Source organism: Sus scrofa, chromosome 6 (genome assembly GCF_000003025.6).
Source record: "Sus scrofa isolate TJ Tabasco breed Duroc chromosome 6, Sscrofa11.1, whole genome shotgun sequence".
In the NCBI taxonomy this organism is placed as follows: Eukaryota; Metazoa; Chordata; class Mammalia; order Artiodactyla; family Suidae; genus Sus; species Sus scrofa.
This window is the reverse complement of record NC_010448.4, coordinates 48,913,471-48,939,777: the sequence shown is the minus strand read 5'-3', so window position 1 is coordinate 48,939,777 and position 26,307 is coordinate 48,913,471. Positions and strand designations below refer to the sequence as shown.

Genomic DNA, 26,307 nt, shown 5'->3' with positions numbered 1-26,307 from the left:
GCTATTTATGTATTTTTGCCCCCAAGGGTGAGCTGCCACCTAGCTCTGAGTCAGACCCTTATGTGTGGAGGGGTACAGGGGGTGGTTTCTGAAACTGAGTCACCTGGAAAGGGACATTAGGAACAGGCCCAGGGCCCTAAAATGAGTCATCTTTTTACAGACCAATAAGAAGTTGTAGCAGGAGCCCCCTAATGGATCATACAGTCTGGGAAGCTGAGATCTAGAAAGGGTTGAGTCTCTTCTGAGGTCACATAGCACAGAGACAGGGAGATTTGATTTCTGACATAGGGGGTTAGACAGGGTCAGGGCGGGTTTTGTGGGGGGAAGCGTCACATCCCTTCTTCTCCCAGGGGTGGGAGAGATGCCCCAGCCAGCTGCCTCTATTCCAGACTGTGAGAAGAGAGGTGAGTCAGACTATTGTAGGGGGAGCAGGCTTTAAGCCTGTCCTCCCTCCCCCATCAACAACACACACACCCAGATGGGCTGGGAGCTGGTTTTCTGGGATGCCAAGGTTCCTGAGTCAGCACTGGGAATCTTGGCTGAGTGTGTTCTGGGAAATGTCAGGCCTACAGGAAACAGAGGGCTCCCACTCACACCATCCTGCAGGTGGGCGGGGAGCAGAGAGAGCAGGGTGTACGAGGGAACAGGAGTCCAGTGTGCTTGGGGCTGAGGGTGAGGGAGGGGGTTTATGCACACGGAGGGAAACAGCTGGTGAGCAAGACAGAAGGGTTAGAAGTGCAAGGGAGAGGGTGTGGGTATAGGATGTGATGTGGGTATTTGAAGCAGAGGGTGAGTGTGAAAAGTGGAGGGGCTCTGTGCAAGAGAAATGTTTGCTGAGAAGACGGGCGTTCAAAGAAGAGCTGTTGAGTCTCCTGGGGAAAGGAGAAAAGTGAGAATAACAAAATGTTCCCGCAAAGGAGAGGTGTGGAGTTTGTAAAGGAGAGGGATGTTTGCCGAAAAGACTTGTAGGAAACTGAAAAGTCTGCCGTGTACAAGGCACTTTGAAGTGAGTGGAAGGGCATAAAATGGCACATGAGCGCCGGGGTAGTGCCCTAGCCCATCCTTAGGCCCCGCCCCTGGCCCTGCCCCCTCACGCGCGGCGGAGAGTATGTTATGCCAGTCAGCGAGCTTCTCTTGCGCCATTGGCTAGTTGACCGGAGGGGGCGGGCTTACGGAGAGTCCCGGAAGCGCAGGAGGCCCCGTGCGTAGGGCACCCAGAGCCAGGGAACCGTAGGTGCTTAGCAACCGGGGGAGGTTCCCAGTTACGGGGGTAGCGGGGGGGGGGGGGAGGGAGGAATTGTGGGTGCCTGGCAACAGAGGGGAAGGCGGTGCCTAGCAACAAGGGGGTGCTCAGAGGAGTGGAGAGGTAGCCCTGGAGGACCTGTGGGTGTCTAGCAACGGAGGACGGGGGGTAGGATCCTGGCAACGGCGGGGAGTGGGACCGCAGGAGCGGTGAGTGGGACCGCAGGAGAGTGGTTTGGAGAGGTGTGCAGGAAGAGCCGTGGGTTCCTAGCAACTAGGGGTCCTATTAACAGAGGAGGAAGTCTTTGAGGGGTGGGAATCTTAGCGTGGTCGCAGAAGAATGTGAGGGCTTGGCAAAGGCCGACAGAGCAGGGAGGTCAGTTCCACAACTCCTACCCGAATAATTCCTCCTCTTCTCCCCCAGACAATGTGGCTGGAGGTAGGGGGCTCACTGCGAGGGACCTGTGGACACCTGGGCCGGACTATTGGTCTGCCCTGTGGGGCCCTGGGGCCTGGGCCCCGCTGCTGGGTAAGAGGCTTGGGAGGGGGTCTCCCAGGGGATGAGGCTGGGGGAGGCTTCAGGGAGTCAAAGGACAGGGAGGGAACCAAAAGGGCCAGGTGGACCCTATGTCCTCCACTCCTTCCCAGTGTTCACGTCTTTTGCAGGGGCCACGTGGGGGTTCCTGGGCCCAAAAACTTCATCAGGATGGGCCTGGCAGGGGTCTGGGTGAGGAGGACATTCGCAAGGCACGGGAGGCACGAATCAGGAAGACGCCCCGGCCCCAGGTATCACTATCGCCCATCCAGCAATACCCCAGGAAGGCACCTCGCCTACCGAGCTTGGGGAAGGGTGTGGTGGCAGGCTGGTTGGGCTCCCTGGGCCCGATGTCCATCTTTCTCTGCTCACACCTTCGCCCGGTTTCCCAGCTGAGTGACCGTGCTCGAGAACGCAAGGTGCCGGCTTCGCGCATCAGCCGCTTGGCCAACTTTGGGGGTAGGTGTGACTGTGGGAGACTGTGACCTAGATCCAAGGAGGTGACATTTACCGAGTGAAGCAAGGGAGAGAGTGAATCAGAGACGGAGAGAGGAGGGAGAGATGGAAAGAGAATGAAGGCAAAGCCTGGCCAAACCCAGAGAAACAGAGAGGAACCCTGCCTTTGTTGAGAACTTGGGATGTGCAGGGCCCCATGCACATGTGATCTCTTTGCGCTGAATCAGTGAGTGTTTGTTTCCATTCTAGAGATGAGGAAATGGGGGCTAGGGAGGTGAGGTGACACCAGGTTGTCAAATTTCAGGTTACAATCTGTGTGAAATAATTTAGTAGGTTGCAACCAGCATTAAAAAAAGAATATGCTGTGGCTACAGCTGTGGCGTAGGTCACAACTGCAACTCAGATCTGATCCCTGGCCTGGGAACTCCATGTGCCTTAGGGCAGCCAAAAAAAAAAAAAAAAAAAAAAAAAAAGAAGAAGAAGAATAGAATGGAAAATATGAGTGCACGTGTAGAGGAAAGTCTGGTTCATGAAACATACAAACTTACTCTATCAGTCATAATGCAAATGTCTTCTTTACTGTGGATCATGGTTCAAGTTTTAAAAAGACTGATTTACAGGGAGTTCCTGTCATGGCACAGTGGAAATGAATCCAGCTAGGAACCATGAGGTTGCCAGTTTGATCCCTGGCCTCGCTCAATGGGTTAAGGATCCGGCGTTGCCTTGAGCTGTGGTGTAGGTTGCAGACATGGCTCAGATCCCCCATTGCTGTGGCTGTGGCGGGCAGCTGTAGCTCTGATTTGACCCCTAGCCTGGGAACCCCTATATGCCGTGGGTGGGGCCCTAAAAAGCAAAAAAACAAACAAACAAACAAAAAAAAACAACTGATGTACAGTATAAAGGAGTCAAATGCACTAGTTAGAGCTTTGGTACCAGGCTGCCCGGGAGTGACTGTGCTGTATCTTACTTTGTGACTGTGGATGAGTTACTTAACTTCTCAGAGCCTCAATTTCCTTTCCTGTAAAATAGAGGTTTTTCTATAAAATGTCTTCCTGGGAGTGTGAGGACAGAATGGGTCAGTGCACTGGGAATGGTTCCTGGCATGGAGAAAGGGCTCAGAAATTGGCGGTTATGGTTATTTACGGAGATAGTGAGAGTGAAAGAGGCAGAGCGACTCAAGGTGTCTTTCAGGACAGAGGACGTAGAGGAAATCAGAGCTGGAGAGATAACATCAAAAGGAGGAGCTGAGGGATCGAGGTCTAGACAGACATGCCAGGTGGAGGGAAGGGCAGAGATGGAGAAATAACTGACTTAGGAAAGGGGAGGTGAGCATGGAGAAGAGAAGGTAAGGACACAGAGAGAAACAGGAGTCGCAGGAAGACAGCGAGGCCCAGGAGATCGTTTTGGGGCCTTCTTACGCTTGGCTGCACACTAGACTCATCTGGGATGCTTAAAAGAAAAAGAATTCCTGGGCTTTATCTCAGGATAGTTTAGCCAGCACCTCAGCGATGGGGCATCATATTTACAAAGACTCCTTGGAGTTTCTGCTGTGGCACAGTGGGCTAAGAGTCCGACTACACCAGCTCCGGTCACTGTAGAGCTGGGGGTTTGATCCCCAGCCTGGCTCAGTGGGTTAGGATCTGGCATTGCTGCAGCTGCTTCAGCTTGGATTTGATCCCTGGCCCAGGAACTTTTTTTTTTTTTTTTTCTTTCTTTTTAGGGCTGTACCCGTGGCATATGGACATTCCCAGGCTAGGGGTCAAATAGGACCTGCAGTTACCAGCCTACACCATAGCTCACAGCAACGCCGGATCCTTAACCCACTGAGTGAGGCCGGGAATCAAACCTGCATCCTCATGGACACTATGTTGGGTTCTTAACCCCAGGAACTCCTGGCCGGGGAGTTGCAGGAGTTGGGTGCAGCCAGAAAAATTAAAAACCTCCTCACATGACTGTGCGCAGCCAGAGGTGAGAACTGCAGACCCAGGAGACAGAGACAAAGAGAAAGGGTGGAGAAAGAGGTAGCCGTACCTCCGAGAGAACCTCAAGCAGAGAGAGAATAAGAGACTGGTTTGGACACAAAGGCATGCCGGGAGTTGACTACAAAGAATTGAGAGACAGATGTGGTTAGAGAAAGACAGACAGGGGGGATGGGGTGAGGGAGGGAAGAACGCCTTGTGGCAAGTAGGCACTCAGGCCCCTCTCTCACTCCCAGGACTGGCTGTGAGCTTGGGGCTGGGAGCACTGGCTGAGGTGGCCAAGAATTCCCTGCCCGGAGGACGTCCCCAATCAGGTGAGTGAGCCACCCTGCCTGGGTCCACACCCTGGCCTTGCTGTGTGACCTGGGGCAAGTCGCTTCGCCTCTCTGAACCCCAGTTTCTTCATCCAGAGGTGATGATAATATAGCCACTTCTTAGGGTCGTGGCAGAGTGCTCAGAACACGGTGAAGCCACTGTCAGGGTGGCGATGGGTAGAAACATGTCATGTGAGGAAAAAAGTGTAAGCCGTGCAGAGTTGAGATCCAAACTGTGAGCAGGAGAGGAAGGCTGAAAATAGGAGTGCCGGTGAGGGTCTGTTTACTGCAGAGATAGACTAGGCCATGAGAGATCAGCATTTATGGGTAAGATTCCCCAACACGTCAATGTCTTGAAACAAAAACGGGGGTGGATATTCTAGGTGAAAAAGAGACTAGAGATAATAACCCACAAATGGAATGTGTGAGCCATGATTGGATGTCAGGTCGAAAAAAATAACTATAAAATATGTTTGGGGGAGTTCCTGTTGTGGCTCAGTGGAAACGAACCTGACTAGTATCCATGAGGACACAGGTTCGATCCCTGGCCTCATCAGTGAGTTAAGGATCTGTCGTTGCCATGAGCTGTGGTGTAGGTTGCAGATATAGCTCAGATCCCCAGTGGCTGTGGCTGTAGTGGAGGCCGGCAGCTACAGCTCCAATTCGACCCCTAACCTGGGAACCTGCATATGTCGCGGGTTCAGCCCCAAAAAGACAAACAAAACAAAACCAACAAAGAAACAAATGATGTTTGGGGACAACTGGAAAAATCTGAGTAGCACTGGGCAGTAGGTATTAGAGAATTAGTGTTAATTTTCCTGGGTGTGGTTTTGGCACTGTGATTGTGTAAGGGACTATCCTTAGCACAGGTTGAGTGCAAGTCAGTCAGCAGAAGTAACCATCAGTGTCCGGTGCACAGGCACAGATAAAGCAGGTAAGGCAGCATATGTTAAAGTGTTGAATCAGGTGTGCAGGTGTACCTGAGACTGTAAATGCAGTCTTTCTGTTTGGATTTTTGTCAAAATAAAAAGGTCAGGGTAGATGGAAGAATAGGATTTAGGGTAAGGCTAACTGAATCTGCACCCTGCTCTGCCACTTCTGTGCTGTGTGACTGAGGGCCAGACCCTGTACCTCTCTGAATCTCTTGCTTCCTCATGTTGAAAATGAAGGCATTGGTAGTTCTTACTTCCTGGGGTGATTGTGGGGATTCAGCCAGAGAATCCACAGATACTCAGTAAAGAGCTCAATACGTTTTTTTTTTTTTTTTCCCACTTTTTAGGGCCACACCTGCAGCATATGGAGGTTCCCAGGGTAGGGGTCCAGTTGGAGCTGTAGCTCCAGCCTAGAACACAGCCACAGCAATGCAGGATCCTTAACCCACTGAGCGAGGTCAGGGATTGAACCCGCATCCTGCTAGATACTGGTTAGGTTTGTTACTGCTGAGCCACAACAGGGACTTCGAACCTGTGTACCTTAAATGGGTAAATTATATCACATGCGAATTATACCTCAGTAAAGCTTTTAAGAAACAGAAGAATGAGGAGTTCCCATTGTAGCTCAGCAGGTTAAGAATCCGACTAGTATCCATGAGGAGGTGGGTTCGATTCCTGGCCTCACTCAGTGGGTTAAGGATCCAGCATTGCCTGCAAGGTGCGGCTTAGGTCACAGATGTGGCTTGGATCCTGCATTGCTGTGTCTGTGGTGTAGGCTGGCAGCTGCAGCTCCTATTCGACCCTTAGTCTGGAAACTTCCATATGCTGCAGGTGTGGCCCTAAAAAGAAAAAAAGGCAAAACAGAATGAGAACCCCAAGAACTTATTTATGTGGATTGTACTTATAGATATTTGCTGTATTAGAGATTAAAACTGAAAAAGATTTAAAACACAAGAATGCACACGCACTCCATCAGTCATCAGAGCAATGGCATCATCACAGGTCCCAGAGCTTCTGGAAAACTCCACGGAACATTTGTGGGCAAATGGGAGTAAAAAAGGGGCAAATAATACATTAATATTATGATGGAAATAGTCTCGATCTCACTAAGGATCTCAGGGACCCCCAGGGGCTCCCAGACCGCACTTGGAGAATCGCTACACTGGTTTTCTAGAAGCTTTTCTTGTGTGCCTTCCTGGCCACTCCTTCCACTGAGGGTAACCACTGTCTTGACTTCTTCTTTTTTTTTTTTTTTTTTTTTGTCTTTTTTAGGGTCACATCCGCAGCATATGGAGGTTCCCAGGCTAGGGGTCAAATTGGAGCTTCAGCCGCCAGCCTACACCACAGCCATAGCAACGCAGGATCCGAGCCGTGTCTGCAACCTACACCACAGCTCACAGCAACCCCGGATCCTTAACCCACTGAGTGAAGGCCAGGGATTGAACCCACATCCTTGTGAATGTTAGTTGGGTTTGTTAACCACTGAGCCACGACCAGAACTTCCTCTCTTGACTTCTGACCCCTAAGATTTGCCTCTTTTTGCCCCTTATGCCCGGGTAATCAGCCTGTATGTCCTCATATGTGTCTGCCTTGTTTTGTTCAACATTCTGTTTGAGAAGCATCCATGTTGCTGTTGCTGTGGCCGCAGGTTGTTTATTCCATTCTGTAGGTTACCGAGTTCCTTTGTTCCTTTTCTGGATGGTCCTTTGGGTTGTCTTCGGTTTGGGACAGTTAGGAAGAGTGCAGCCCTGAACCCTCTTGGCATATGTATTGGTGGACACACATAGGCATTTCTCTGGGGGGTATACCTGGGAGGGAAATTGCATCGGGTATAGGTGTGTGCTTTACTGGAAACGTCCCAACTGCTTGCCCTGGCACCCTCCTTGACAGTGTTGGCATGCTGATGCTCCAGGTCTCTGTCAACACTTGGTGTTGTCTTTTTCACTTTAGCCATGCTGGCGGGAGTGCTGCTGTGGTGTCATAGTGATTCTTTTTTTTGTGGTTGCCACACTAATGATTGTTCTCTCCATCCCAGAGGGAGGCTCCCGGCCGGGCTCCAGCCCTTTCCTGTCGGAGGCCAATGCTGAGCGGATCGTGCAGACCTTGTGTACAGTTCGGGGGGCCGCCCTCAAGGTTGGCCAAATGCTCAGCATCCAGGGTACAGCATGACCCGCGACCCCTGACCCCGGACCTCAGTTCCACCCCACCCTGCCCCCCACCAAGCCCTGACTTCAGATACTGACACAGGAGCCCCTCCTGGCCCCCCCCTCACTGCTTCCCTCTTCCCACTGTTTCCCAAGACAACAGCTTCATCAGCCCCCAGCTGCAACGCATCTTCGAGCGTGTCCGTCAGAGCGCCGACTTTATGCCCCGCTGGCAGATGCTGGTAGGTGCCCAGTGGGGAAAAGCCTGGCAAGGGAGGTGAGCTCTACCTGCCTGACCCTCCCTGTCTGACTCAGAGCCTCAGTTTCCCCACCTGTTAAGTGGGGAGCCCTACAGCACGCATCTCCTGAGATGGTGACGATGATGAAACGAGAGAACAGGGCAGAGCACTTAGTCCAGTTCACCGCCGGCCCAGGGCTCTGTCAGGGCTGTTAAAGAGGCAGTGAAGCCTAGGGCCCAGACTTCGGGGGTTCAAACCCTGGGCTCTGCCACTTACTACCTGTGTGAGCTCAGACACGTGGCCGGTCTCTCTGTGCTTCGGTTACCTCATCTGTGACCGGTGGTGGTGACAGCGAGGCCCACATCAGGTTACGGAAATCAGTGTCGGTAAAGCACTCCGAAGGGCGCCTAACACCCCGCGAATGACATGCAAGTGTTAGCTGTTATCATTACTGGTTTTTTTTAATTAAAGGGGAGCATGTCTCTAAATAGGTTGGCACAGCGCCTGGCACTGGGTAAGTGCCCAAGACATGAGCCCTTCTTCTAATAGCTGGGTAAGGGTGTGGAATCCAGAATCTAGCTGCCTGCCCTCCTTCTGATCTCTGTTCCTCTCCCTCATCATGTGACCCTGGGCAATGACCGTCCCTTTCTGAGCCACTCTGAGCAGGACCTGGCCCATAGGAAGTCCTCTAGTTTTTTGTTTGTTTGTTTGTTTGTTTTAATGCCTACACCCATGGAATATGAAAGTTTCTGGGCCAGGGATTGAATCTGAGCTGCAGCTGCTACAACGCTGTATCCTTTAACCCACTGCACTGGGCTGGGGATAAAACCTGAGCATCTGCAGTGACCTGAGCCACTGTAGTCAGATTCTTTCTTTCTTTCTTTTTTTTTTTTTTTTTTGCTTTATAGGGCTGCACCCGCAGCATATGGAGGTTCCCAGGCTGGGGGTCAAATCGGAGCTACAGCTGCCGGCCTACACCACAGCCACAGCAATGCCAGATCTGAGCTGCGTCTGTGACCTACACCATAGCTCATGGCAATGCCGGATCCTTAACCCACCAAGCAAGGCTGGGGATAAAACCTGCATCCTCATGGATACTAGCTGGATTTGTTTCCACTGCACCACAACAGGAACTCCTATAGCTGGATTCTTAACCCACTGTGCCATGCCATGGCAGGAACTCCAATTTTAGCTCTTCTTTATCACCTTGACTTTTTTTTTTCTTTTTAGGGCGACACCTGCAGCATATGGAAGTTCCCAGGCTAAGGGTCAAATCAGAGCTACAGCTATCAGCCTATGCCACATCCACAGGCACAGCCACGCAGAATCTGAGCCTCATCACAGGATCTGAGCCTCACCTACATCACAGCTCACAGGAATGCCGGATCCTTAACCCACTGAGCGACGCCAGGGATCAAAACTGCATCCTCACAGATACTAGTCAGATTCTTAACCTGCTGAGCCACAGTGGGAACTCCTATCATTAACTTTTGAATTGATAATGCAATATATGAGTATAATGAAGGATTATTATCAATCCCAACTACACATGGTAGCAATCCCCAGAACAGCCCGCACAGCCTTGGGAGTCTGCCAGCACCTGGCTTGTCCCTTTGGCCAGGAGATGTCTTTCCAAGCCTCAGTTTCCTCATCTGCGAAGTGGGGTAGCAGCCAAGAGCTTGGCCCAGGGCCCCGTGCGTTGGGAGTGGGGTTATTAACACGTAAAGCGCCCAACTTAGGGCAGAAACTCAGTTTCCCGAAACTGTGGTGGTAACTGTCATGACCAATCTCCCCAGAGAGTTCTCGAAGAGGAGCTCGGCAAGGACTGGCAGGCCAAGGTGGCCTCTTTGGAGGAGGTGCCCTTTGCAGCTGCCTCAATCGGACAGGTGCACCAGGGCGTGCTGAGGGATGGGACAGAGGTGGCCGTGAAGATCCAGGTGAGGGACAGGTGGGGTGGGGGTGGGGGGACCCCCGAAGGGGTGGGGTCACCCAGCAGTCCCAGAAGAGTGACTCCCACCCCCCATCCCGGCTCCCCTCGCAGTACCCGGGCGTTGCCCAAAGCATCCAGAGTGACGTCCAGAACCTGCTGGCGGTGCTCAAGATGAGCGTGGCCCTGCCGGAGGGTGAGGCTGGCCCCGGGGCGTGGGGGTGCTGGGGGGTGGGGGGGAGCAGCCCGCCCGGGGCGGGAGCCGGAGTGAACGCCTAGGTCTGCCTGTTTGGGACAGACGAAGAGACACCAAGGCGGGGACCGCTCAGAGTCCAAGCGTGTGAAAAAGAGAGAAACTTAGAGGTTCCAGCAGGGGCCCGAGAAGAGCCCAGACCGAAATCCAGAAACAGACACACCGAGGGTGGGTGGAGAGCGACTGGAGGCTTGAAAAAGAGCCACGGAAGCAGGAACGGAGTCAGACCTGAAGGAGGTGGAGCAGGGTGTGCGTGTGTGCGTGCGCGCGCGTTTGTGCACGTGCGTGCGTGCGTTTGTGCACGTGCGTGCGTGCAGTGTGAGAGAGCATGCAAAAGGGACAGCTGGGAGATGGGACCGTGAAGGGGACCTAAGGACCAGGGCGTGTGCCCGCGAAGGAGACCCCAGCAGAGCCACGGAGCCCAAGGCGGGAGGGACCGTGAGACACAGACAGAGACAGTTCGGGCGACGCGACCAGCACGAGCCGCCGTCCCTGAGCGGGAGCCCGAGGGGTCGGCCCCGGTCCAGCCTTCCCTGCCTGACACAGCCACCCCCCATCCCCCAGGCCTGTTTGCAGAGCAGAGCCTGCAGGCCTTGCAGCGGGAGCTGGCTTGGGAGTGTGACTACCGTCGTGAGGCGGCTTGTGCCGAGAACTTCAGGTGAGCTGAGATCCCTTGCCAGCCCGGGAGCCCCCTTCCTCCCTCCAGCTTCTCTCCTAGGCTGAGAGGGAAGTGGATGCTCCCACAGCCTCTGGCGACAGGGGCCCTTGCACTGGCCTGGCAAGCTCTTTTTCTCTTCATTCATTTGTTCATCCAGCCATCCCTTCACTCGCTGCTGTTTTTTGGCGGTACCCATGGCATGTGGAAGTTCCCGGGCCAGGGATTGAACTCGGGCCACAGCAGTCCCCTAGGCCACAGCTGTGGCCACGGTAAATCCTTAACCCACTGTGCTGGGCCTGGGATCAAACCTGTGCCTCAGCAGCCACCTGAGCCACTGCAGTCAGATCCTTAACCCACTGTGCCACAGCAGGAACTACTTGCTTTTTCTAAATGTTTCTAAGTTCTTATCTGTCAAATGGGAGGCAGAACCGCTGCAGTCTGATGGGGGATGGGCTTGTCAATAGGCACTCATCACAGGAGATACCAATATACCCCCTGGGCTAAGGAAGCGGTCTGTCCGTTTCAAGAGCTGGAGGAGTTCCCTGGTGGGCTAGGGGTTAAGGGGTCAGCGTTGTCACTGCTGTGGCTCAGCTTTGATCCCTGGCTCCAGAACTTCCACATGCTGTGCGTGTGGCCAGAAAAAAAAAATAAAGGTTGGAGAGAGCGCAGGTCCAAGGTCTCCCTTACACCCTGTGGGCAGGAGGAGAAATGGATGGAAGCATTTAGGAGGATGGTTAACCTCATCAAGTCTCAATATTCACATGCAAACCAACAGCTGCCCTCCTGGCTAAATAGTCTAGGGACACGTATGTCAGTACACACTATCAGACTTTTCCAGAATCCTCAGAGCAGCAATAGCCCCAAACTGGAAGCAACCCAAATCTATCAAAATCATCCAGCAGGGTGAATAAATAAATCATGGTATATTCATCAGCACAGTGTCACACAGCATCGAAAATGAGTGAACTCCAGCTACGTGGAACCGTGATTGTATCTTAGAGGCATCGTGCTATGCAGCAATTAATTACACCTCAGCGAGCTCCTCCCCAGCGTGGCGTGTGGCCCACATGTTTACTGAGCCAAGCTCTGTCGATACGAAGCAAGAGAAGGGGCAGCAGAAGCCAAGGGTTAGAGGGGGGGTCCAGCCCCGTGCAGCTGCTTGATGTGGGACCTCAGTTCCCAGACCAGAGACGGAACCTCAGGCCACAGCAATGAAAGCACCACGTCCTAACCACTAGACCACCAGGGAGCTCACAGGGCAGCCCTTAACAGGTTGGGTGGCCTTAATCTGCACAGTGGGCCCAGGAGAGCATCCTGCTCAGGGGGAGTGAGGCTCAGAGAAATATGCCAGTGAAGTGCTCACCAGAGGCCCGGCCCATGAGGAGCAGTTCGGTCCTCAGAGAGTTTTATGAGCAAGGACAAAAATCAAGCCCCCAAGGCAGGACCTGGCAAAGCTCGGTGTAAAGTGGGCTGGGCCAGGGCCCTCGTGGGTGGGGTCTGGGAGACCGCTGCCCCCCAAGATTTCCCAGCGCTCTTAGGATAAAACCTACACTGCTTCCTTGGCCCCTCCCCATCTCCCTGTCCCCCCAGCCCCCAACTCCAGCCATCCCACAGGTGCCCCACCAGAGGGCTCACCGGTATTCTTCTCCTCTCGGATCTTGCACTGACACCCTCATCTCAGTCTGTGTCAGTCTGTTTGTTGGAGTGAGGGCTCTGGTGTGTGTGTAGGGGTGAGGGGCACACCTGGGGCTCCTGTACTGCTCACTGCTCTGACCCCCAGCATCACCAGCACACAAATGGACACCAAGGAAGCTTCTTTCCCTTTATTAACCAATGTCCAGGAGTTCCTGGTGTGGCTCAGTGGGTTAAGAACCCAACTAGTATCCATGAGGATGCGGATTCCATTCCTGGCCTCGCTTGGTGGGTTAAGGATCTGGTGTTGCCATGAGCTGTGTGTGGGTCACAGATGTGGCTGGGATCTGCTGCTGTGGCTGCGGTGTAGGCCAGCAGCTGCTGCAGCTTCAATTCAACCCCTAGCCTGGGATGGCCCTAAAAACAAAACAAAACAAAACAAAAGCCTGCAATGTTCCGAGTAGTGACTCCAAGGAGTGGCCAGTGAGTATCACTGTGGACTCAGAGATTTGTGTATCAGTGACTTTTTTTTTGGATGGATTAATGAATAAGTTGATGAGAAAGCAATGCTCATCAAGCTTCCTACCTTGAGCCCATCCTGGGGTGATGAAATCATAGAGGCGTTTCCGGGAAGGAAGTGGTAACTGGGTCTCCAGCAGCCAGGCACAGAGGGCCTGGCACAGAGGGGTGCTGTGGATATTTGTTGAATGAGGGGATGCGTGAATGAATGAAATGTCGAATGACCATCGGTCCAGCCAGTTATCGGCCATCACTCAGCTCAGACAGAGGAAGGAGCAGGGCAGAAGGGAAGACAAGACCTAGGCTGTTTAAGGAAGACTGCTCGGGGGATGGGGGGGGCCTCAGGCAGGGCCACAGGGGTCTGAAGCATGAAGTCCCGTCCCGTCCCCTCCCCTCCCCTCCCATTTGCTCCAGGCAGCTGTTGGCGGATGACCCCTTCTTTCGGGTGCCAGCCGTGATCCAGGAGTTGTGCACGACGCGGGTGCTGGGCATGGAGCTGGCCGGAGGGGTTCCCCTGGACCAGTGCCAGGGCCTGAGCCAGGACATCCGGAACCAGGTACGTAGTCTCTGGGACAGTAGGGCAGGCGCCGCCCCGGGGTAGGGCTGGCAGGGTTGGCCGGACCCATGGTCCCTCTCCAGGCCACATAATGAACAGAGATTTACAGGGGCAGGGGACACTGAGGTGTCGGTTACTCCTTCTCCCCACCCCAGATCTGCTTCCAGCTCCTGCGGCTTTGCCTGCGGGAGCTGTTCGAGTTCCGATTCATGCAGACGGATCCCAACTGGGCCAACTTCCTGTATGACGCCTCCAGCCATCAGGTCGGTTCCTTGTGTTGTGTGTCAGGGTACATTCGCTGCTGTTGCAGACATTTCCCCATATTTCTCTGGCTCAACACAATAGTAGTTTATTAGCCATGTAACAGGCTGGAGTGGCTCTCCTCCATGTGGTAATGCAGGGCCCCAGGCCCCTTCCCTGTTGTGATTGTTTCATCCCCTAGGCCTTGAAAGGCTCTCCTTCCAGTGGAAGGGGCAAGCGAGGTTGAGAGGGTAACCCCTCCTAACTGCTTGGGTCAGAAGTGATCCACCATTCCCTTCACCATTCCATTGATAAGAGCTGGCCCCTCGGCTAGTCCAGGTGTAAGGGATGCTGGCAAATGGAGTCCCCGCCTGGGCAGTGGCTTCCCAGTGGCAGTGGAGGCAAGGGAGCACGGCTTTCAGAAGACAGTCATCCTTAGCACGCCTGTCCTTTGTTTAGACTATGCCAAGCACCTGCTGCTTCTTGACAGTGATGCCAAGACCACCCTGACCCTTGCCTTCCCCGAGTTCCCAGTCCAGTGCCAGGACCCATCACCAGACAGTATGACCTGTAGTTAGTACCTGGATGGGGAAGCCAGGCCAGAGATGCCAGTGACCAGGAGGCACGGGAAGGCAAGGAAAGTGGCTGACTCTGCCTGGGATGTTGGAGTCAAGAAAGCTGAACCCAGAAAGACAAGAGGGGGCAGCCTCTAAGGAGCAGGGAAGAGCGTTCCTGGCAAAGGTCACAGGCCATCCGAAGGCCTGGGGGTAAGAGTTTGGACTGAAAGGCTCAGCGTGTATGGATGCCAGATGCCTTTCCAAAGTGGTCTGTGCCATTCTGTCCCCAGAGGGGTCTTTCTAAAATGCATATCTGGGAGTTCCCATTGTAGCTCAGTGGTCACGAACCCGACTAACATCCATGAGGACATGGATTCGATCCCTGCCCTCACTCAATGGGTTAAAGGGTCCAGTGTTGACATGAGCTGTGGTGTAGGTCCCAGATGCAGCTCAGATCCAGCATTGCTGTGGCTGTGGCTGTGGCGTAGACTGGCAGCTGCAGCTCTGATTCAGCCCCTAGCCTGGGAACCTCCATATGCTGTGGGTGTGGCCCTAAACAAAACAAAACAAAAAACCTGCAAATCTGACCAAGCTGTCCCTTACACAGCTTCCAACATCCTCAGGATCAAGTGAGCCAAGTCCAGCCTCAGTCCCTCATCAGCCCCTCCCCAGCAAGTGTGTAAACACCTTGCATCCCTCCAAGGCTCAGACCCCAGGAAGGTATTTTCCTAACTCCAGGGGATGACGTGGGTCCTGACATCAATTTATTGGGTCTCAACATCAGTTTTTGTTTTAGAGACACAGCATGTATTGCAGATGAGAGGGATCCATGTTATTTGGGGCCCATTTTTTTCTTTTCTTTTTCTTTTTTTCCTACACCACAGCCACAGCAACACGGGATCTGAGCCACATCTGTGATCTATACCGCAGCTTGTGGCAATGCCGGATCATTAACCGACCGAGTGAGGCTAGAGATTGAAACTGCATCCTCATGCATACTAGTTGAGTTCGTAACCCGCTGAGCCACAAAGGGAACTCCCTATTTTGGACCAGTTTTGTTTGATGTTCGTACTTGTCCTGGTGCCCAAGATCATCTGCAGTTTCTTACTGTGGCTTGTGATCAATAGTTGGAACGCCACTGTGGTAGAGAAACTGACATGTGTTCATTGCGCACTGCTTCTCATAGTGAAACCCAGAAACCACCACAGTGCCCATCAGCTAGATCATATGCATGTGATGCATTCATGCCACAGACTCTTTAATGGCGATGAAAAAAATGAACAAGTGAACGAATGAGCTAGAGCAATGGCAATGAATCGCAAAACCATGTCGAACGCGAAGACGTTGCAGGATAACTACCATAGGTACCATTTACACAATTTTTTTTTTTGGCTGTACCGACAGCACACAGAATTTCCCCGGCCCAGAGACTGAATCTGTGCCACAGCAGTGACCTATGCCACAGCAGTGACAAGGCCCGATCCTTAACCACTAGGCCACCAGGGAACTCCTGTAAGAAGTTTTTAAATATGCACGACATTACTAAGTATTGTCCGTGAGTCCACATAAATGTAGAAAATGTAGCAACGCATGCATGGGGATTTCAGGAAATACTAATAATAATTTCAGGAGAGTGGTGACCCTGGAAGAGTGGGTAGGGACATGGGGGAGGTAGGATCAGATTGGTAGTATTTTATATATATATATATAAATATTTTTTTCGGGGGGCCACACCCACAACATATGGAAGTTCTCAGGCTAGGTGTCAAATCAGAGCTGCAGCTGCTGGCCTACACCACAGCGCATGTCAATGCTGGATCCTTTAACCCACTCTGTGAGGCCATGGGTCACACCTGCATCCTCATGGATACAAGTCAGATTCGTTTCCATTGCACCACAGTGGGAATTCCCAGTATTTTTTATTTTTATCTGGGTTACCACCATTCGTGAATGTTCATTTTACTTTTCCATCTATTTTATTATTTCCTGAATTTTTTCTTTTTTTCTGTGCCTAAAACACGTTATAAGAATAATTGGGGAGTTCCCACTGTGGCTTGGCAGGTTAAGGATGTGACATTGTCCCTATGAGGACATGGGTTCGATCCCTGGCCTCACTCAGTGGGTTAAGGATACGCAAGCTGCGGTGTAGTTTGCAGATGTGGCTCAGACCCAGTGTTGCTGTGGCATAGGCCACAGGTAGAGCTCTGATTAAACCCCTGGCCTGGGAAACTCCGTATACTGCAGGTGTGGTTGTAAAAATAAAGAAAATAAAACCAAGTAGGGTCAAAAAAAAAATAAATGCCCAGCCCCTTCAGCTTCATGTGCGGGGGCGGGGGTAGAGCTCCGAGGCCAGGAGCCCAGGGAGGCAGCCGGGTGGGGACTCTGGCGGGAAGGGCAGCATATGGGGAGAGAGGGCCGGACTCAGGCCACAGACAGTGGGGAGCACAGGTGGACTCCCAGCATCCCTTTCGCCGTCCCTCATTCCCAGGTGACCTTGCTGGACTTTGGTGCAAGCCGGGAATTTGGGACCGAATTCACGGACCACTACATCGAGGTGAGTCGCCCCCAACCCTGAGGTCCCTGAAGGGCGGAGCCACAAGCCTGATACTCAGGCTTCTGGAGAGGGAGAAGGACCGTATCTGCAATTAAGAAATCAACGACTGCGATGTTACCAGCAGCTGACAAATACCAAACACTTAACTCATGCCGGGCACCACTTCAAGCGCTGTGAATGCGATCACTGGGGTAAATCACATGGCAGCTCCATGGGCGGGACCATGTATAGCCCCATTTTACAGATTAGCGAACACTCTCAGAGAGCTCAAGTCACTTGCCCAAGGTCACGGCAGACCTGGGATTCAAACTCAGGGAGTCTGGGTCTGGAGCTGTTTTCCCAACCCCTAACCAGCCCCCTCCTAAGAGAAAGGCCCAGAATGGTCATCCTGTCACTCCCCCAGTTCCACACCTCCCCCCACCCCCGCCGCCCCACGCCCCGGTCCAGGGCCCTCAGCCTCATGGTCATTTTCTGTCGCTAGTCCTTCCCGCTCACTGGGGTCGATTTGTCTCAGAGGCCACAGGAAACACCATCTCATTAAGTCGTTGAGATTAGACATTCCACCTGGGTCTCCTAATCACTGAGTCATCAGTTCAAGAGTTGTCTGACCCCCCTCTATTCCGGACAATACCGGAGACAATGATGACCGGTCCAGGTTTCTGTCCATCTTCGCAGAACTCAGCCCAACAGGGAGACAGCAAGTTCCCAGAGTGGTCAGCGCTGGGATGGGAGAAGCGCTGGGAGGGGAGAAGCACTGGAATGGGAGAAGCACCGGGATGGGAGAAGCACCGGGGCCTGAGGGAGCCCAGAGGAGGAGCCTGGCCCAGCCTAGGGGGTCAAGGAGGGCCTCCAGGAGGAGAAGACATCAGACTTGAGACCTGAGGGATGAGGAGACCAATCAGGAAGAGGCTAGGAGGGTATGCCAGGCAGACAGCATGTGCAAAGGCCAGGGGGTGAGAAGGGACGGTCCCCTTAGAGCAGCTCTTCTCAAACTTGAATGTGCATGAGAACCCCTAGCCCCACCCGCCATGAGCCTGTTAAACATGCAGAGTCTGGTCTGGAGTTAGGCTTAAGAGCTGCCTTTCTAACACACTCCTTGGTGATGCCAGAGCTTCTATACAGGGACTACACTGGGCAGGCAGGTGGGGACAGAACAGCAGCCACTCTGGGTCTCTGAAGCCATGTTTTGCAGCCTGTACTTTATCCTGGGCCTCCGCCGGGATGAGGAGCCACCACGCAAGGCAGGTTTGCCCTGGAGCAGGGGAGGGATCCAGAATTAGGAAACTCCTGAATTACAAGTGATCTTTTAAGACAGACCAGGATGGCGCCATTAAAAAAAAAAAAAAAAAAAAAGAAAAAGAAAGAAAGAAAAAAAGCCTGGGAGTCCAGGAAAGCCGAGGTGGGAGAAGAGGGGTGTCAGGGACAAGGCCCAGGGCTCTGGGCTTGAGGCCTGGGGGATGGTGGGGCCACCCCTTAGATGGAGACACAAAGGAACTAGTTACCCCACCCCCCACCCCGCTCGCCCGCTCAGAGGCTCCTTAGGCCACCTGAGGCACAAAGCCTTGGCCTCTCTGGGTAGCTGGGACGTCCCCTGCCCCTCCCCCCCAGGCCTGTTTAGCATGGCCCTCCTGCCACCTCCTCAGCCTTTTCCAGTTGAAAAAAGCCCTGTCACACCAGCCCCCTGAGGACCACAGGCGTGACAGATGGCCAGACAGGCTCAGGCAGGGGGAGCTGGGACAGAACAGAACTGCCTGATTTAATCCTGTATCCCCCTTTCTCCCAAGAAGGGGCAACTCGGTGGTAAAGGGTTCACCCCAGTTCCCCACCTCGCGGGGGCTGCTCCCCACTCTGAGCCTGTTTCCTCGCTGGGAAGTGGGGACCCTCATATAAGGAGAGGATCGACCTCCTAGTAATAATCTCGGCTTGTGATAGCTACGGCGTTTCCTACACTGTGCGGGCACTGTGCTCAGCACTCTGCAGCTATGCCTTCATCCTCCCAAAGCCCACAGGGCAGACACTTTCATCATTCCCACTTGACAGATGAGAACAGCGGAGGCCCAAAAGGCAAAGCCGTTTGCCCGGAGTCAGCCAGCCAATGGCAGAATCGGGACGGAGCCCAAGCAGGCTGGCTCCCGCTTCTGTCTGTCTGTCCATGTGCCCTTCACGCCCCACGTGAACCCATGGCTGGAGCGCCGCTCAGCTCTGCACCCTCACTTGTCACACAAAGGTTTCTACCGAGGGCCTCCTCAGTGCAGGACCCTGTGCCCTTGGGACTAAACCCAGCCAGGATCCCTGCTCTCCTGGGGCTCCAAGTCTAGGGCAGGAACCAGACCTCAACAAGGTGATCACAGAGATGGCCCAGGGGCAGCCTCAGAGGCAGGTCCAGGTCATGGTCCCATCCTGGCCCAGTTGAGTGTTTGGACCCACGGGCGGCACCTGACATCTGTTTTCCTCTGTGCTATTTCCCTGGGGGTGGTTTCCAGGCAGACTCTGCCTTCCCGGCCAAGTGGGCAGAACCCCTGACCACCAAAGCCCAGCTGTAGGCTCTGGAACAGTCTTGAGAGAGACACAGACAGCGGTAAGGAGGCCAGGGGGAGGCCTCTAGGTGAGAGGGCTTAAGTAGATCCCACCTCCAAACCCCCCCTTGAACCCCTCTGACCCTGTGCCCACACCTGTCTCCCCAGGTGGTGATGGCTGCAGCCAATGGAGACCGAGACCGGGTCCTGCAGAAGTCGAGGGATCTCAGATTCCTCACTGGCTTTGAGACCAAGGTTGGGAGAGTAGGGGCTGCTGTCTCTTGGAGAAAATGGGGAGCTGCTTAGCTCTACTGGGGGCCCTGGGGCTGCTTGGCCACTCAGGAACCCTGAGAAAGAGGGCACCACTTATCTGTTCTAGGGGAGGGAGCAGGTCTGCTGGTGGATACCGGATACCAGGGCTTGGGGAATGGAGGCAGCTTCTCTGTTCTAGAGGCAGTGGGGGCAACCTGTCTACTGGGGTCCCTGAGAGGGCAGGAAGGACTCTTTCTTTGGGGAGGAGCAGGTGGCTCCTTGTCTCCTAGGGGCTCTGGAAGGGGTGGAGGCTGCCTATTCTGCTTCGGGGAGTTGGGGGCTGGTGTTTGTTCTGGAGGGTCTTGGGGGGATGGAGGGCTGTCTGTCTACACTGGGTGCCTCTGGTCTCCCCGACCCCCAGGCATTCTCTGACGCCCACGTGGAAGCGGTGATGATCCTTGGGGAACCCTTCGCCACCCAGGGCCCTTACGACTTTGGGGCGGGGGACACTGCCCGCCGCGTGCAGGGCCTTATCCCTGTGCTGCTGCAGCACCGGCTTCGCCCACCCCCCGAAGAGACCTATGCCCTGCACCGAAAGCTGGCAGGGGCCTTCCTGGCCTGCTCCCGCCTCCGTGCCCACATTGCCTGCCGGGACCTCTTCCAGGACACCTACCACCGCTACTGGGCCAGTCGCCAGGCGTAGCCACCACCCAAAGCCTCTTGACCAGAGGGGATGTCTGCTCAGACCCCTCAGAGAGCTCCATCTCTCTCAGGGACTCCAGCCCCACGGCAGGCCATCCCCTGCTATGAGGCCTCCTTCCCACGCTGCTCCAGCTCTGGGGACCCCGCCCTTGGGCTTCCCAGTCTTGCCTAGCTCCCTGGCTCACCCAGGGCTGGGGAACCCCGGGACTAGGGAACTCCCAGCTTCATGGCACCATATCCTGCTCTCCCCACTGCGAAGGGGGCATGTGGGCACTCTATCCAGATATGAATTTGTTTCTGCCAACATTTGAGAAAGCCTTAGGCCCCTGTGCACTGCCATCGCGGAGAACCAGACACATCCTGAGAGGGAGTCCCTCACCTCGGCCTCAGGTCTCCCACAGATGTGGCCAGTGAAAGAGGAGAGGCGGTGGGTGGTGGGGGCAGCCTTCACCTTTGCCTCCCTCACTCCCGCACCAGCTGCCTTCTCCCCACTTCCATCCTCTCTGTGTGGTGGGGAGGGCATGGGGGTGAGATTAAACTTTTAGTCCTAATAAAAGTGGCCCTCCCCTTCCCCCAGCTCTTTTCTCTGCTCCTGGAGGGGAGGGGGGGAGCTCACAGGCTGCCTCCAGGTGCAGATGGCCAGCCCCCTCCCACCCTCTTGTCTGAAAGCCCCAGTCCTGCCTGGGCCATCTGTTGCGGGGAACCTCCTTCTCCCCTTTCCCTACCCCCCCCCCGCCCCTCCCGCACGTGCTGACCACCTGCTCCGAAGGCTGCGGCAGCTGAGAACATGCCCCCCCCAGCACACACACACCACCTCCCAGTCTCTTGGCTCCTTCTCCTCGGCTCCCAGCAACCTTGCTTTTGCTAATGGGCCTTAATGCCCCGGCCAGCTGCTTTGCCAAACCCACAGGACTGGGCGGGGAGCGGATGGTGGGGGGGCACTGGGGCGGCCACAACCGCGCCCGGGTCCCAGCCTGGCGCCCTCGCCCCCAAAGCTGAACCGATCGCGCTCCGGGTCCAGTCCATTCCCCCTCCCCTTCCCAGCAAAAAGTGCCTCGTCACCGCTTCTGCCCGCCCCCGCTGGGCTGGGAGAACTGTGGGGTTAGCTAGAAGATTTGGGAATGTGGGGCTGCAAGGCGTCTCCAGAGGCGACTCTTTCGGACACGGAATTTAAGGGGATCTGAGGTCGGGGGTCACGGAAGGGAAGGGCTCTCACGCCTGGACCGACCTCGGGGGAAGGTCTCAGCTGTGTTCACGTGCATGCTCAGCCCAGCACTGGCCAATGGGCGTGGCGGGGCGGTGGCCACACCGGAGAAGGCGGAGTCTTATTTGTGTATAGGCGTGGCCTGCTGGTCAAGGGGCGGGGCCTCCCAGCATATCCAGCAGGCGGCGGGCCAATGGGCGGGGCTGGGGCGGGGAGCAGAGGCGGGAGGGGCGCTCCCCCGCCCCTGGAACGGAATCCTCCCGGGAGCGGAGCAGGCTAGCGCGCGTGCATCCCGCACCATTCCCGGCCCCCGGCCCGGGCCCGCGTCAGACCGAGCTGCCGCCGCCGCCACAGGAGCAGCAGCAGCTTTCGGGGATCCGGGCCCAGCTGGGGCCGCGGGAGGCGGGGGCGCCCGGACCCTGGATGTCCCGCAGCGCGGCGGCCAGCGTGAGAAGGGCGGGAGAGGGGGGCTCGGGTGGGGGGCGGCGCCGCTGCTGATGTGGCGAAGGGTGGGAGGAGGCCGCGGCGCCCGGATGGAGAGAGGGTGCCAAGGCTGAGGAGGGTGGTCCCGGGTGGGGGTCCAGGAAGAGACTCCCCACCAAGCCAGATCTTGGGAGACAGGGGTCTCCGGCACAGGCCCTCTCTTGCCAAGGACCTGGAGATAGGGATTCCGGACACAGACCTCCCTCTCAAAAAAATCAAGGGCAGGGGGACAGATTCTAGGTACAACTCCCTAGGCAAGATTTTGGGGACGGGGTCTGAGACGCAGCCCCCATATCAAGCCAAGGCCTCCAGGAAGGGATTCCAGACCGGATGCAATCCTTACCCCTCCCTGCCTGAGGGGGTTCTTGAGCACAGCAACCCTCTAGGCAAGGTCTTGAGAATGGGGTCCCTGGGCACTGCTGCCCCACCAAGCCAAGGCCTTGGGGGGATTCCAGGCACAGTCTGATCCCAGGCCTCAGAGGCGCCCTGGGCACAGCATTTCCCCCCCCCCCCCCCCCGAGTCCTTGGGCGGCGTCCTGGGAACAGCCCCTTCTCAAAACAAGGTCTCTGTGCCTGGGACTCCATACCCCCTCTGCCCGCCCAAAGCCTGAATAAAATAGGGGAGATTTCAGGCAACCCCCCACCCACCCCCAAAGGCTTGGTCAAAGGTCCCAGGGCACAGGTCTCTTGGGCCGCCCCCTTTGTCCCTGGGGCTGCCCAGCTGTCTGGGAGGGGCCCCACCTGCAGACAATGCGCCACCTCCCCTCTGGGTTCTGGCCCCCTAAGCTCCAGGATTCAGGCTGGGCCAGGGGGCGGCTCCCCAGGGACCCGGTGCTGGGGGTGCAGCGTCTGCGGTGATGGAGGCTTTGTGTATGTATGGTACCTGGGGGGAAGCAGGGAAGCAAGCAATTGATGGGGAGGTGGCTGAGAGTGTGACCCTGTGTATTTGTGACTGTGGCTGCCTGCGTGTGTGTGTGTGTGTGTGTGTTTGTGTGTGTGTGTGAGAGAGAGAGAGCGAGAGAGAGAGCGAGCTGCAGCTGGCAACTATGAGGAATTTGTGTGTGTGTTTCATGCTTGTGGTTGGGTATGGTAGCGTCTGTGATCGTGTCTGTGTGTGATCCCAGCATTTGTGTGGTTGTGTATGACTGCTGCTCACTGCAGAACCCTCTGCTTTTCAGTCTGTCTGTGTTGGAGTGTGTGCATGGTAGTGACTGTGTGGTTGTGTCCATGACGATGTCTTTTGTGACCCCATGCATGGTAATTCTAACTGGCTGTGTGACAGTGTTATCTGTTGGGTCTGGGGCTGGGCCTGTGTGTGAAGATGTGACTAAAGATGTGGGTGGAGTTGTGACTGTAAGTGGAGTTGTGTCTAGGACTCTGTGTCCATGTGTGTGTTGACTGTCCTCGTGGCTTTGAGTGTGACTGTCTCTCTGATTTTGTATGTGTGTTACACGTGTTGGTATGACACACAACTGTGCCTGCAACTTTGGTGTATGGCTGCCATTGTCGATAAAGTCACATGTGACAGGTGTGCTGGCACTGTGACTTGGATGTCTGTAGTTGTGTGCTCATGGCCACATCTGTGTGTGGGACCAGGGTAGTATAAATGACTATATCAAGCTCTATGTGTTGATACTGAGTGATTGTGTGCATTTATAGTTGTGTATGTGTGATCTGGGTTATGTATTTGACTTGGGGTCTGAAGCCCTGACTATTAATACTGGGTTCTTTCATTGCATGTGACTCAAGCTATAGGTACATCTATATGTGGGGGCGCCAGATGATTGTGTTTGTAGGGGGGTGTGTATGTGACTGTGGCTTCTATATTTGTGCGTGACCTACATGTCTGTAACCCTGGGTGACTCTATCTACTTGTGTCTGTGTCATGGTCTGAGAGAAGGTGTGTCTGTGGTTGTGTAGCCGTTTGGAGTGGGTGGTGTGTGTCCCTGCATGCGTGCCGGGCCACTTGTGTTTGAATCTGTGTGATTTGGTGACAGAGTGACCATCTCCTGTCTGCACACACAGCTCCCTCCGGAGCCGTGTCTTCTGTGTAAACGCAGTGAAAAATGCTCTGTCTGGGTCACCGCAGCTCTGAGCACATCCCCAAGTGTGCTTGCATGTGTGAAATGGAAATTGTGGGCTGATGTGTCTCTGTGCGAGACACTGTGTGCCTGTCCACATGGGGCTCAGAGTGGATGTGGCCCCATACTTGTCGGTGTGACTTACACGAAGAGAAGCTGTTTCTCTGTCATGATCTGAGGTGGTCCAGCTGGGGGTGGGATGTTGGGAGATTGGGAAGTATGTACAGTGATCGTGACACGTGCCTGGGTAATGTGGATACTGTGCCACTGTGCATACACAACCGTTTCTGAAATGTGTGTGGCTGTGGCTCTGAGCCACTGATGGTCGGCTGTGTCTGAGGGTGGCCGTCCTTGGGGAGAGCTGTCTCTGGACAGTCACGTGCATGTCTTGAGTGTGTGCCCGTTTCTCTAACACGTAGGCCGTGGCCATTGGAGTCTCTGTGTGAGGTTGGGTCTGGAGGCCCATCCGTAGAAGTGTGGCTGATACTGTGACTGGTGTGGGCCTTTCTGACTGGGATGTATGACTGTGTGACAGTAGGTGACCAAAAAGGTGTGTTGGTGTGGCTGATACAGCTAGGGTGTGGAGTGTCCTTGTGCAGCTGTGTGCCTGTCGATGACTAAACACACGTGGGTGTGGCTGGCCGTGACCAAATATGTGTCAGTATGTCTGCATGTATCCGTGACAGATGTCAGCAGGCAGACGGGAGCTGTGTGTGACCAGGGTGTGTGGCTATGATTGTGTCTGTGTGTGGTCCGGTGCACAGAGGTGCCCTCTACCCGGGTATCATTCTACACGGGTGGGTCTCTGACATGTCTTGGGTGGGTGTCTGAGGAAACGACTGTCATGGGGCGTGGTTGGACGTAAGGTGCCCTGGTGGGTGTGCCTGGGCCCAGCTCTGTATGTGGCGGAGAACACACCTGTGAGCAAATATCAGTTGCTGATGTGGCCAGATGTTTGTAGCAGTGCCCAGGCCAGCGGGGACTCTGGATGCCCGTGGAGAGATGTCTGTAGTGAGACCGGACATGGACGCGGAACCAGATATTTCCAGTGGCTCCGACCGTTGATGTGTATCTGTGTGATCCGTTGGGTCTAGCTGTGGTGTGTCTGTGTGTAACTAAATGTGCAAAGCTATGACCCGATGCTACGGACAACTGGAGGTGGGAGTTGCATGTATACAAGTGACTGTGTGTGTGTGTACAGCCCTGGACGTGTGCCTAGAGGCCAAGGCCACTCCCCCTTCCCGCCATCCCCCTCGGGTACCAAGGGCCTCTTGAGGCCAGGACATCCCCAACACATGCCCCCGCGACACACCCACTCATTTCTGGGCCCTTGCAACCAGGTGGCTGATCACCTTAGTAACAGTTGCTATGACAACCAGGGCTCTCATTAGGGATCCTGAGATGAAGGGGGTGCTGGCTGATATCCAAAGAGGGGGTGAGGTAGGGGACTGAGCCCCACCCCAAGCCAGCTTCTCAACTTTTCCTCCCTCCCTTGGGCAGGGCGGACCCAGGAGGCCTGAGCAGCATCTGCCCCCTGCCCCCTGTGGGGCCCTGGGGCCCCCTGAAACCTCCAGGACGGAGCCAGGTGAGTGGCCAGCTGGGGACAGGGTGAAGGCTGATTGCGTGGGTGGGTCTGCCTCATGTGGTGCAGTCACACAGGCCTCATCACACTCACGAGTGGACATCCTCAAACGTCTTCCCTGCACGCTCAGTGACCTCATTCCCAGACACACCCACATCCCCATACCCACAGGCTCAGGGTCACACAATCATAGAAAATACCCCGACTCCATAGACAACACCCAGACTCCCTTCACAGGCAACCATGGACACTCAGTACAGACACTCGGCTCCAACTCACAGGCTCGGGGACCCTCAAGGGGGGCACTTTTGTACATCCTCCCAGACAACGCATGCAGACCCACACTTTACAGGCCACAGCCACAGAGACAGCACCTGTGTGCTCGCGCCTTCACAAAGAGCTACACTTTTGCATACAGACACAGTCTCACAATAATACCCAGCCTGCTATGGGAGTTCCTGCTGTGGCTCAGCAGTAATGAACCCAACTAGTATCCATGAGGACTCGGGTTTGATCCCTGGCCTCTCTCGGTGTTAAGTATCCGGATCCGGCATTGCCGTGAGCTGTGGTGTAGGTCTCCGACGCGGCTCAGATCCTGCCTTGCTGTGGCTGTAGTGTAGGCCGGCAGCTATAGCTCCGATTAGACCCCTAGCCTGAGAACTCCATATACCCTGGGTGTGGCCCTCAAAGACAAAACAAAAACAAAAACAAACAAACAAAGAAAAAAACCTCAGCCCTCTAGACATAGAC

The 26,307-nt window shown here is 54.9% G+C and overlaps 2 protein-coding genes across 15 annotated transcripts in view; both read left to right on the top strand.

Moving 5' to 3' along the window:
- On the top strand, positions 584-20,778 carry COQ8B (coenzyme Q8B). 11 transcript variants are annotated; one of them, XM_013988587.2, is made up of 15 exons: positions 584-606; positions 1,667-1,771; positions 1,891-2,028; positions 2,170-2,236; positions 4,449-4,526; positions 7,494-7,616; positions 7,759-7,844; positions 9,638-9,778; positions 9,883-9,964; positions 10,586-10,679; positions 13,245-13,386; positions 13,542-13,649; positions 16,672-16,737; positions 19,422-19,508; positions 19,927-20,778. In XM_013988587.2, exons 2-15 carry the CDS (start codon positions 1,670-1,672, stop codon positions 20,206-20,208), a joined length of 1,596 nt encoding a protein of 531 aa, XP_013844041.2. In that variant the 5' UTR covers positions 584-606; positions 1,667-1,669; the 3' UTR covers positions 20,209-20,778. The 11 variants fall into 11 exon arrangements, with proteins under 11 accessions (XP_013844041.2, XP_020950062.1, XP_013844037.2 ...); XM_021094403.1 differs by lacking the exon at positions 584-606 and adding an exon at positions 1,156-1,234 and having other exon boundaries at positions 1,909-2,028; XM_013988583.2 differs by lacking the exon at positions 584-606 and adding an exon at positions 1,156-1,234.
- The window catches only part of NUMBL (NUMB like, endocytic adaptor protein), a 28,140-nt gene continuing 23,415 nt past the window's right edge, over positions 21,583-26,307 (top strand). For all 4 annotated transcript variants that reach the window (XM_021094402.1, XM_005655856.3, XM_021094401.1 and 1 more), the window contains exons 1-2: positions 21,583-21,858; positions 25,476-25,560. In XM_021094402.1, coding sequence (XP_020950061.1) covers positions 21,835-21,858; positions 25,476-25,560 — 109 coding nt within the window. In that variant the 5' untranslated portion in view covers positions 21,583-21,834. The remainder of the gene's footprint in view (positions 21,859-25,475; positions 25,561-26,307) is intronic.

Coding starts and splice junctions, on each gene's coding strand:
- COQ8B (XM_013988587.2), top strand. CDS start 1,670: ATGTGGCTGGAGGTAGGGGGCTCACTGCGAGGGACCTGTGGACACCTG. Junction 2,237..4,448: donor CCGCTTGGCCAACTTTGGGG/GTAGGTGTGACT, acceptor TCTCACTCCCAG/GACTGGCTGTGAGCTTGGGG. Junction 7,617..7,758: donor CCAAATGCTCAGCATCCAGG/GTACAGCATGAC, acceptor CTGTTTCCCAAG/ACAACAGCTTCATCAGCCCC.